The following is a 10,703-nucleotide window of genomic DNA, read 5'->3' as shown; positions in this document are numbered from 1 at the left end:
TTTCGATTGATATTTAAAAACCGATCAAACCTTATCGTACCGTGCTGAATCGATTTTTAGATTTTTTTAAATAAAATTATAAGTTTTAATATAAATCTATAACCGTACCGATAATTACAGTAGGCCTTTTATTTTATGAAAATAAACCGAAAAAATATTGAACCGTACCGAGTAAATTTACATATCAAAAATATATTTATATATTAATTTTAAAAATAATAAAGTATTAAAATTTTTCTTGGGCCTTGGAATTATGAAAACAGTTACAAGTCAACAATAATTAAACTCAAAATCCTAATTCTCAAACCTACTGTGTTACTCCTACTGAAACTAAATTATTTCCAACATAACTAGCAAGCTAAGACACAAGGTATTGTAGCGATTATGAGTAGCAAATAAATATGTTTCCTTTCATACGACTTAGATTTACCTTTTTGAATATTCAATCTTCTATAGATTTTATTCTTGAGTCTCAGTCCGAGCTTCGTTAATATCTTTTCACTCGTGTGATTTATATTTTCTTTGTATTAATTTGCGTAGTTTCTTTTACGCCGCTGTAAAATAGGTGATGGATCTATACTCCAGCCATCTTTCATATTTTCTTAATTTATCACCCTTTCAAATGTAAAAATATAAAAATGTCAAAAACGTTTTGCTAAGTACTATAAAAATACATATGTTATTATATTCTACTCCGACTAATGACTTTTACATGACATTTTAAAAAAATATCGAAAATTAACCGACTCATACCAATACCGAAGAGAAACCGATATGATTGAAACGGTTTCGAAAAGTTCAGTTTTTGTTATACATAATAGAATAACGAAAAATTGGTGTGGTATGAATTTTTACACTCCTAATAATGAGTAAACTTGTGTATGAGATATTTTTAACAAGTGATATTCGAACTAAGCGCGCACCTTAACTATTTCACCAAATACATCGAATCTCTTGGCGTTGCCCCGGTCCTCCTTCGATTCTTACGATATTAAGCAAGAAAAAAGAGATATTCATGTATCTTCGCATATGCAGTTCTGCTGTTATGGATCTCCCTCTGGCATATCAGTTTCCTTTATTGTGATTTTAATGCGGAAAAATGTAAAACAATAAGTAGCACAACAGTTACAAGGTGATTGGACTGATCATATTTAATTTGTACTAGTACTTCTGCAATCTTTACATGTTTTGATCTACAGAGTTTGATCAGCTCATCATATTGAGGTAGAACAGATGTTACTGAGAGTGAGAAGTAAGCTGCCTGGAAGATTTGACATAGATTCTAACTAGGGGTGGCAAACGGGCGGGGCGGGTCGAAAACGGGTAATTCAAAAATATATAAATTATCCGACCCGACCCGCATTTGAGACGGATAAAAAACGGGTTATCCGACGGATAATATATATCCATATTATCCATGACTTCTTGAATATGATCAGTTATGGGAGAATTCCTACTCTCTCAAACTTGAGGTACCCCCAACTTGAGGTTTTACAAATGTAAAAGTTAAACACATTAGTTATCCATTTTCTAAGTGGATAATATAGTTCTTATCCATATTCAACCCGTTTTTAAAAAGTTCATTATCCAACCCATTTTTTAATGGATAATATGGGTGAATAATTATTTTCTTTTAACTATTTTGCCACCTCTAATTCTAACTATGGTTGAAGCCTCTTATCTTGAAGGGCGGGTGACTATCTCTTTGAAGAAGAACGAACTTTCTTTCTATACACGACTTGATGTACGAAACAGCATATTTACAAATTTAAGGAGAGTAAGAAACGCCTGCATAAAATTGTAAGTGAGATGCTAAACTTGCAGATACATGTGCTTCATAGTATGAACTCTGCCGCCCATTGATCTGACATTTCCCCTGCCAGTGAACCTAACGAAGAAGAGGAATGTTCACAGTTAAATTGTGAGGGCATAAACCCTGGCAAACTGGAAGTATCCAATATCCAGTATGTAGATAACTGGAAGTGAAGAAGATGCAAGTGATGAATCTTTCAGACAGAAGAAAAGAACAGGCCAACCTACGAAAAAGCTCACAGTTTTCTGCAGTATAGGTGATCGATGATGGTGTTCTCAACTAGTCCTTCTGAGAGCAGGCTATATACAAGCGTCATATTGTTCTTTTTTCAATCTGATAAAGAGTAGAAAGACTGAAACTGCAAGTTTGCAAATCGGGAGAATTTTGGCCCCAGATGCATCCCTTAACCATGTTTTGATCTTAGCTTTCTATGTTGTACCTAGCAGTTCTCTTTCTATAAAAGCCAGCCCGGTGCACTAAGCTCCCGCTATGCGCGGAGTCCGTGGAAGGACCAGGCTACAAGAGTCTATTGTATGCAACTTTACCCTACAATTCTGCAAGAGACTATTTTCACGACTCAAACCGGTGATCTCCTAGTCACATGTGGCAATAACGTTACCAGTTACGCCAAGGCTCCCCTTCAAGGGGTTCTCTTTCTATGCTCCTTGCAAACACAGGCCAAGTTACATATTTTGCTTCAGTATTTTTAAGAATATCATTATTCAGGACTGAGTTTTACCATCCACTTGACTAGTGTATTCCAAGATTTGGGTTTTCCTACCAAAAACCATAACAACATTTTCGGTTGAGAAGAGTTCACAGCCTCTATTTCTGATCTGTCCAAAACAAGGGGTCGACTATATCAATCCTCACTAACCATGACCATATAAACTCATCTCAGAGACTACTATTATACAAAATAAAAATAAGCTCTTCCAACGATTCAAGAATATTGTAAAAGTGGAACCGCCACATTTGGAGACAAACTATGCAATTGTGAAAGATGTTCTACTAGAAAACTATGCTAACAAATAACATGACTGTGAAAACTGCACCAACAGAACACAATAAAAAAAAAAACTGCTACGTCCACTACCTCATTTAGTGTTACTAGTTGCGGCCTTCTTGTTGGAGTTGGCAAGAACAGCGCTAGAGGGTATAGTGTCATCCATAACTTTGGGGCTGGTAAAGCTGAAATCTGAAACTGATAAATCGCTAAACTCAGGATTTTGCTGAAGAAAAGTGCCCAACTCAGTAGAAGATCTTACTCTTTTCCCTGAAGGAGTAACATAATAAATATCCATTTTAGAGTAATCTCTCCTCAGGGTCATATTTTTCTTAAACCCATTTGGGGTTTTGGGCGTATTGGGCTTGTCAATAACCCAAGTTCGAGATGAATCGTACTCAATATCTGCTGGATCCTCACAAGAAACATTAGGCTTTTTGTTGCAGAAAAAGGGTTCTTCAATAAATTTACTTCTGATTTCTTCAAACTCTTCTTGTGTTGAAATCATTCTCCATTTGAAGCATTTTCCACATTGTGCTGCCCATATGCTTACCGATGGATTCGACGGCTGTCACAAAATAAAAAAATTTAACATAAATTTAGCAATTCGATTCACCTTAAAAAAATGCAAAGATAATGGTGAAATCCCAGATCTCTGTTTATGAAAATTTTCCAGCAAAACCCAGAAGCACCCGTGTACTTTTTACTATTCCAAAATAGTAAATCGACAGAGATATTGATAAGAAATTTACCTTGGGGGGTTTTGGAGAGTCTTTCACCATTTTTGAGTGTAGTCAAAACGACAAGCCACAGTTACCCTCTGGTAGTGGAGACTGCTTTGTTTCTTTTTTAAGTGACACAAAAAAGGTCAGACGGATACGGCTAAAAAAAAAAAAACAATAGCAAAAGGACAAAAGTATGGAAATTAGAGCATAGGGCCCTCAGTAGTTTAGGAATAATGTAATTTAACCCCCTCTAGTTTTAATCGATGAAATAATTCAATATACACTAATAGTCTGCTTGACCAAGCTTCTCCAAATATTTTTTCGAAGTTAAAGAATTTGGCCAAACCTTGAAAAGAAAAAGAAGTAGAAGAAGAAGCAATTTTGGAGAGAAAAAGTAATTTTTCCCAAAAATATTTTTGAGAAAAATATATTTAGAATCACTTTTCAAAAGTTTGGTCAAATACTGATTGTTGTTCAAAAGTGTTTTTCAAATTAATTAACCAAACAAAACTGTATCTCAAAATAAGATAGTTCTAGTAGCTTGGTCAAACAAACTATAACTCTTGACCATTTGAATAAAAGAAGTAATTCTGTTAAAATTTCTAATATTTTATTCTCAAAAATTTTCATTCAAAATAAAATTTCTTGAGAGATATGATGCAAAACAACAACAAAAATTAATGGGATAAAGTGATATAGCTTTGTTGTGCTAGTAAATGTGTCTCAAAAGTCAAAACACATGCTAAGTAGAAGCTCCCACTGTCCTTATTTATGTGCTACTTTTTATTTCTTAGAGAATTATTTTAACTAATTTTTAAAGTTAAATTAGATTAGATCAATTTAATATTTTAAAAATTAAATTTTAGATATTCAAAGATTATACAAAATGTATACGTTGTAATTTTTCTCGTGTCAATATGATAAAAGATATATTTTAAAATATTTATCAAAATACACCTAATTTAAATCTCGAGAAACAAAAAGATACCACATAAATTGAAGCAAAGGAATAATCTCATAAAATGAAAGAAAGGAGGGAGATTAGGTGAAAGAAAAAATGATACTATATTCTTGGTGGGGTTTGGAATTTGGATTAATTTTTTGCATTGTGTTAAGATTAAGCTGTTTTTTTCCCTTAAAACAAATGCCACCTTAGCTTTGTTACCAAACAAAGTTTGTTGCCTCCTTGCAGTGAGTGCAATGATGGAAATCGTTTGGATCGCAGTGATGATGGCGAAACAAGGTATTTAAATTTAAAAGAATTAAAAAATAATTTTCGACAAAGGGTGTTCAATATGTGTTATATATTTCTAAAACGTAATATTTTATCTATATATACAGTATAATTTTTTGACTAAAAGTGATCAGTTGACGACCCTATGTGGCTTCGCCACTGCGTATAGAAACCAACGAGTTTATGGGGTGGACGTGCCGCGGCCGTCGGTGCACCCAAATCATATCACTATACATATTTTAGTTTAAAAATTATTAATAGTTTACAATTATATTAAATTTTAATTTGTAACTTTGTTACAAAGTCGAAAATTGACATTGTTACCAATTAAGATACTAATTAGTGACCAATTAATCCCATTAAATTAACAATCTTTCTAATGACAACAAAGCTATATCCAAATTTGTCCACATTATCGACTTCCGAATGTGAAAAAATCGTGTATTTATTGACTTAACATGTTAAGATTCCCAGTTTGCAAAATCATGAAGGTAATGATATTTTGCATTCATTCTAGTTTGTATTGATAAGAGAGGGAGAGAAGGAAAGATATATCCCAAGTAATATTGTTTCTTTAGACGTATAATGCAAACCTAATACATCAAAATTATTAGGGTCTTCTTATATAGACAAACCTATCGTAGAGTAGAGGAGCCGCAATTACTGCAATAATAGCTACGTATTTTACAAACATTCGTACCGACTAAGATTTCTTTCCCTCATAAAAATCTTCTGCAACTTCTATTTCATCCTCTTTACTATTTCCCCTTCCATTCCCTCATAAAAAACTTCATTCGTAAAAACTTACATGCACATTTAACATCAAATAAATGAATATCTCAGTATTATTATTGTTAAGTAGTAATATATATTCTCATTTAAATATTAATTTGTTTGAATTAAAATATAAGTATTTACCTTATATTTTAGCACTCTTTTCATTGTTGTTGACGAAGGGAGTAAGTTAGCTTGTTTTGGCAGAAAATAAAACATCTTGCCAATATACCAATTGTGTGTTCCAATAATAATAATAATAACAATAGAACACAAGGAGAAAAACAATAAACCAAAAAGAGAAGTATATTACTGAAATTAAAGATCGGAGCCAACATTAATAAATAAAAAACACACACATTAAAATGGAAAAAGAAAAAGGCAACAAAGACTGTTCCTGTTTCCTATTATACCTTTTTCCCTTCCTTTTGTCTCCTCTCTTTTCCCCCCTTCCTTTTGTATCCTTTTTTCGTATTTCCTTTTTCCTTTCTTGGTTTCGTTTCTGTTCTATCAGTAGACGTGAAAAATATAAAACAAGTTGATCAGCAGTCATCTATGTCTCTTGGTAATATTTTTACTTCCATTTTTATCTCTTTCTTCCACCGTTCAGTTCTGTTCTGCTTTTCATCAAACCTTCGTCTGTTTCTTCTGCTTTATGGGTATGTTTTCTTCATGCATGTGATTTAGTTCTCCCCTATTAATCAGTAATTTCTGTATAACTTTGTTCCTCTTAACTTCGTTCTGTTTCTGTGTTCGTTTTGTTCTGTGTTACTGCTCTGCTTTTGTTGTCGTCACAAATTTCTCTCTTTCTTAATACTGTGAAAATTTCTGGGATATGCTAATTGTGAGTAATTAGTGGTCCTCGCTCTATTTGCTAATTATTTGTCTGTCTTAAAAGCTTGTCTTTTATTTTTCTGGCCCTTTATTTCAGTTTTCTGGTGTAACAAAAACAACCAGTGTCTGTTTATTTCTAGTTAAGATGAATTTTGCATAATATTATTTCTCCTTTTGCTAGCTATGCATGATCTGGAAAACTATTCTGCTGTCTGTTACTCACTCTGTTTTATTTTATATATGATGGTACTTATTAGACACCAAGTTTAAGATATAGTTAAAATGGAGAAACATGATCATCATCATATAGCGGATTCGACTTGTTTGAGATTGAGGCATATTGCTAAAGTTTAAGATATTAATTGGACTTATATTAAAGGTAATTGGAGAAAAGATTGAAGTATAGTTGAAAATTAGTACGATGGAAAAGCATCACATCAAAGTTTTAAATCTTGAATAGTTTAATGAAATTGAACTCTTGAAATATTGTAAAAACTGTTTACACATTGAACGATGTCAAACATTTTGCAACGTTCCAAACGGAAATAGTGTCAGATAAATTTGGAGAAAGGAATTAATAATTTACTCAAGTATTTTTGCTATTGTGTGCTAGGCATTTGAATTTCTAAAGATGGACAAAGAAAAGGTAAATGGCTCTCCGGACACAGTTTTAGAGGACTTTTTAAGGACTGCAGTATCAGAATCAGACTCTTCAAAAGCCAGCACTTCAGAATTGGAAGTTGCAAAACATCAGAGACCTGCTTCCAAATGGGCTGGATTTCTCGAGCTATTCAGAACCAAATCAAGAAGATACTTAGCTAAGGATCCTCTCAAACTATCTAAACGATTTAGCAGCAGCATGAGAGAGTTAGTTGGTGTTATGAAAAATCCCATTGTTGATGCTGATTTGAATTACTTCAGGCCTCAGAGGAGGAATTTCACCCTCTCTGAGCTCCTAGCTGCAACCAACAATTTCCACCAAGGTTAGTAATCTGCTTGGAATTTCACATCTTATTAAAGTGAAAAGGATCAAACGGGTCAAAATTACCACTCTACCTCCTGCTATATGAAATATTTTAATTTTTATCTTTTGTCATACTTTGCAATTTATATATTTGTCGTTAACAAATACTCTCGGATTTTCCGTTGACCTCTGATGGAGCTCCAACCTGAAGTATAATGGAGAGAAGGCTAAATTTGGACTTCTTTCCCCGAGTATTGTTATACGTGCATGGAATCCACCCAGTGCACTTCGGGTTAGAGTTCTGTTAGGACAAGACAAATATGAGACGATTTGCTAAAGAGAAAAGGTATGAATAGCCCCAAAGTATAGCGGAGGGTAAAATAGAAAAAATTGGTATAGTATCGGGATAAATTTGGACCTTTATGCTTCGGTTAAATTTGTTGTATCATGATAACTTCTCGTGTAGCTTCTGATGGCCATTTGCAATTTTGTTCTGTAGAAAATTTGATAGGAAAGGGTGGTTATGCAGAAGTTTACAAAGGATGTTTAAAAAGTGGCCAATTTGTTGCAATTAAGCGGCTCACGAAGGGAAAGCAGGATGAGAGAACTGGGGATTTTTTATCTGAGCTGGGGATAATGGCCCATGTCAACCATCCAAACACTGCTAAATTGATTGGTTATGCAGTTGAAGGTCTCTATCTTGTTCTTGAGCTTTCTCCTAATGGAAGCTTGGCCAACATGTTGCAGGGTTCGCGACTCTCATGATCTCAAATGCGGTGTCTATCTTTTTCTTGGTCTATATCTCTTTACTGATTTTGTTTAGTGTTGTAAAGTGTCAAAGCAGAAACTAGATTGGAAAATCAGGTATAAGGTAGCTGTTGGGGTGGCTGAAGGGCTGCGATATCTTCACGAGGGAGGTCAAAGAAGAATTATCCATAGAGATATTAAGGCTGCAAATATATTGCTTACTAAGGACTTTGAACCTCAGGTATTATTATGACTATCATAACTGTTATTGGTATCAAGTAAACTCTACTTGCTGGAAATAGTATTTTAAATTTCACTTACTGACCTTGGTATCAAGAAAAACTTGTCCGGATGAATCTTTTAAAAGGGCCTCGGGTGTTTGAACCTCAAAAAGTTTCTGTTTTCATTTCAGATTTGTGATTTTGGCCTTGCCAAATGGTTGCCAGAGCGATGGACTCACATCACTATATCGAAATTTGAGGGCACATTTGGGTTCGTATACTGTTTAGAGCTTCCTCAATGTCTTGTACTTGCAGCTAAGGTTTCTAATCTAGTATCAGTTTGTGTCTTGCTAAATCTTCTCATTGAACTTTGTAATTGAGGATGCAGCTACCTTGCTCCAGAGTTCTTAATGCATGGCATAGTAGATGAAAAAACTGATGTTTTTGCATTCGGAGTGCTAATCTTGGAACTTATAACTGGACGTCGAGCACTTGATTACACACAGCAAAGCCTTGTCATATGGGTATCCCTCTCTACTCTCTATTATTTACTCACCATTGTATGTGAAAAACAAAATCTGAATATTTCCTCTTTGCTTTTTCTAGGCCAAACCCCTGCTGAAGAAGAATAGAATAAGAGAGCTTGTTGATCCTTCACTTGCTGATGACTACAACTTATTGCAGATGAATCTCATGGTATTGGCTGCTTCCTTGTGTATACAACAGTCTTCCATCAGACGTCCGCGAATAAGTCAGGCAAGTGCTGGACATTGCTTGATCAAAAAAAAGTTAAATTTTCTATTCTACATACACAAGGCTATTCGAACATGTTACTGAGATCAAACCACTCACATGAATTAAGGGGGATGTTGGAACTGAACTCTTGGCTTCTTTACTCCACATGCCTTTATGATTGTTTATTAACAGTTTTTATGTATCCTCATTTGTGAAGAACTGAAAACTGAACTCTGAATACAGGTTCTGCAGCTTCTCAAAGGCAATAGTGGCAGCCTAGATATAATCAGGAGATGCAGAAAATCTTCCGATTGGAAGAGGCATTATGAACAACTCTTTAGTGCAGAAGAATGCAAAATGATCAGAGGTTTAAGTGGTTTAAGTATGCAGCAACAGATACCAATTGAAGTCTGAGATGTCTCTGGCTTAAGGCTCAAACTGTGATGTTGGGTTGATATAAAACTAACAACATCCTTTGGAAGAGGGATAGGGGATTTAGGACCTTCGATTTTCGTCTCATGATTAATGGAAAGTATGGAATTATGCATCTGCTCATATTTTTCTCCCTGCCCCGTCATGAGACCTACAATGGGGAACTTTACCTAACTGCCCCGTCATGAGACCTACCCCCATATGATTAGGAATCAGAGGCGGAGCCATAATTTGAAGTTTATGGGTTCGGAATTTTAGTGGGTTCTAAATTAATAATTTGTACATATTCAATGAACTTTTTAAGATAAATATCGGGTTTGGACCAAAGTCACTGAGTTCGGCTAAACCCGTAACCAAAGCGCTAGCTCCGCCCCTACCAAGGATCTACAGTCAGTCCGCGACTACTGGATGCCAAAGGCGTCTTCTAGCTACTGACAATGGTAAATAAATGTAGTGGTCAAACATTACATTAAAATAAAAAAGAAGTGATAATAGTCACTATAAGTATAGTGAAATAATTCTTTATTTCTAATTCTTATAATGCTATTGGAGCGTATCGGTAGAAAAGATTGACATGATTCAAGGGGGAAAAACACTTAAATATGCCAATGCAAGTTCTCTTGAACTCCCCCATTGCTGTTTGGTCAAGCTTTCTTCTTGGCCAAAAGTTTTTTTTTTTTTTTTAAAGTTAAAGGTGTTTGACAAGCTTTTTAAAAGAAAAAAAGTATTTTTGAGTAGAAGCAGAAGTAGTTTCTGAGGAGTAGAAAAAAATAGTTTCTTCTCAAAAATATTTTTTTGAAAAGCACTTATGAGAAAAATACACTTATAAGCACTTTTGAAAAGTCTGGTCAAACACTAATTGCTGCTCAAAAGTGATTTTCATATTAATTAGCTAAACACAAACTGATTCTCACCAAAAGTACTTTTTTAAAAAGCACTTTTTAAAAAAATACTTCTCAAAATAAATAAATTTTAAAAGTTTGGCCAAACATACTGTAACATTAGTTCGCTCAGTACTAGTAACTTTTTAAATTGTTTGAATGGACTACGAGTTTTTTCTGGCTATAATGAGCTTATAAAAATCTGCTTCTTACTTCCAACGCTGTTATATAGCCAAAAGGTATATCCTCCCTGTTGTCTTTTTCTTTTTTCTTCTTCTAGGATTCATCTTTAAATGGGTAGTACATTGAAAATATTAAATTTATCTACTAACGACAT

The 10,703-nt window shown here is 34.2% G+C and overlaps 2 protein-coding genes across 4 annotated transcripts; one reads left to right on the top strand and one right to left on the bottom strand.

Annotated features, from left to right (window-relative positions):
* Positions 1 to 1,704: 1,704 nt before the first annotated feature.
* Positions 1,705 to 3,689, bottom strand: LOC107831520 (methyl-CpG-binding domain-containing protein 4). Of its 2 annotated transcripts, XM_016659298.2 has the most exons (3): positions 3,572 to 3,689; positions 2,910 to 3,387; positions 1,705 to 1,888 (listed from the first exon to the last, which is right to left on the bottom strand). In XM_016659298.2, exons 1-2 carry the CDS (start codon positions 3,599 to 3,601, stop codon positions 2,911 to 2,913), a joined length of 507 nt encoding a protein of 168 aa, XP_016514784.1. In that variant the 5' UTR covers positions 3,602 to 3,689; the 3' UTR covers positions 1,705 to 1,888; position 2,910. The 2 variants fall into 2 exon arrangements, with proteins under 2 accessions (XP_016514784.1, XP_016514776.1); XM_016659290.2 differs by lacking the exon at positions 1,705 to 1,888 and having other exon boundaries at positions 2,706 to 3,387.
* A 2,276-nt stretch (positions 3,690 to 5,965) lies between these two features.
* Positions 5,966 to 9,600, top strand: LOC107831478 (receptor-like cytosolic serine/threonine-protein kinase RBK2). Of its 2 annotated transcripts, none has more exons than XM_016659245.2 (8): positions 5,966 to 6,117; positions 7,000 to 7,369; positions 7,850 to 8,098; positions 8,184 to 8,338; positions 8,510 to 8,589; positions 8,707 to 8,842; positions 8,925 to 9,074; positions 9,297 to 9,600. In XM_016659245.2, the coding sequence occupies exons 2-8, from the start codon at positions 7,018 to 7,020 to the stop codon at positions 9,465 to 9,467; spliced, it is 1,293 nt and encodes a 430-aa protein (XP_016514731.2). In that variant the 5' UTR covers positions 5,966 to 6,117; positions 7,000 to 7,017; the 3' UTR covers positions 9,468 to 9,600. The 2 variants fall into 2 exon arrangements, with proteins under 2 accessions (XP_016514731.2, XP_016514738.2); XM_016659252.2 differs by having other exon boundaries at positions 6,113 to 6,211.
* The last annotated feature ends 1,103 nt before the right edge of the window (positions 9,601 to 10,703 follow it).

Source organism: Nicotiana tabacum, chromosome 22 (genome assembly GCF_000715075.1).
Source record: "Nicotiana tabacum cultivar K326 chromosome 22, ASM71507v2, whole genome shotgun sequence".
NCBI lineage: Eukaryota > Viridiplantae > Streptophyta > Magnoliopsida > Solanales > Solanaceae > Nicotiana > Nicotiana tabacum.
Note: the sequence above shows the minus strand (reverse complement) of the source record. Positions and strands in the feature narration are given on the sequence as shown.

Coding starts and splice junctions, on each gene's coding strand:
- LOC107831520 (XM_016659298.2), bottom strand. CDS start 3,601: ATGGTGAAAGACTCTCCAAAACCCCCCAAG. Junction 3,388..3,571: donor ACTCTCCAAAACCCCCCAAG/GTAAATTTCTTA, acceptor ATTTTGTGACAG/CCGTCGAATCCATCGGTAAG.
- LOC107831478 (XM_016659245.2), top strand. CDS start 7,018: ATGGACAAAGAAAAGGTAAATGGCTCTCCGGACACAGTTTTAGAGGAC. Junction 7,370..7,849: donor AACCAACAATTTCCACCAAG/GTTAGTAATCTG, acceptor TTTGTTCTGTAG/AAAATTTGATAGGAAAGGGT. Junction 8,590..8,706: donor AAATTTGAGGGCACATTTGG/GTTCGTATACTG, acceptor TTGAGGATGCAG/CTACCTTGCTCCAGAGTTCT.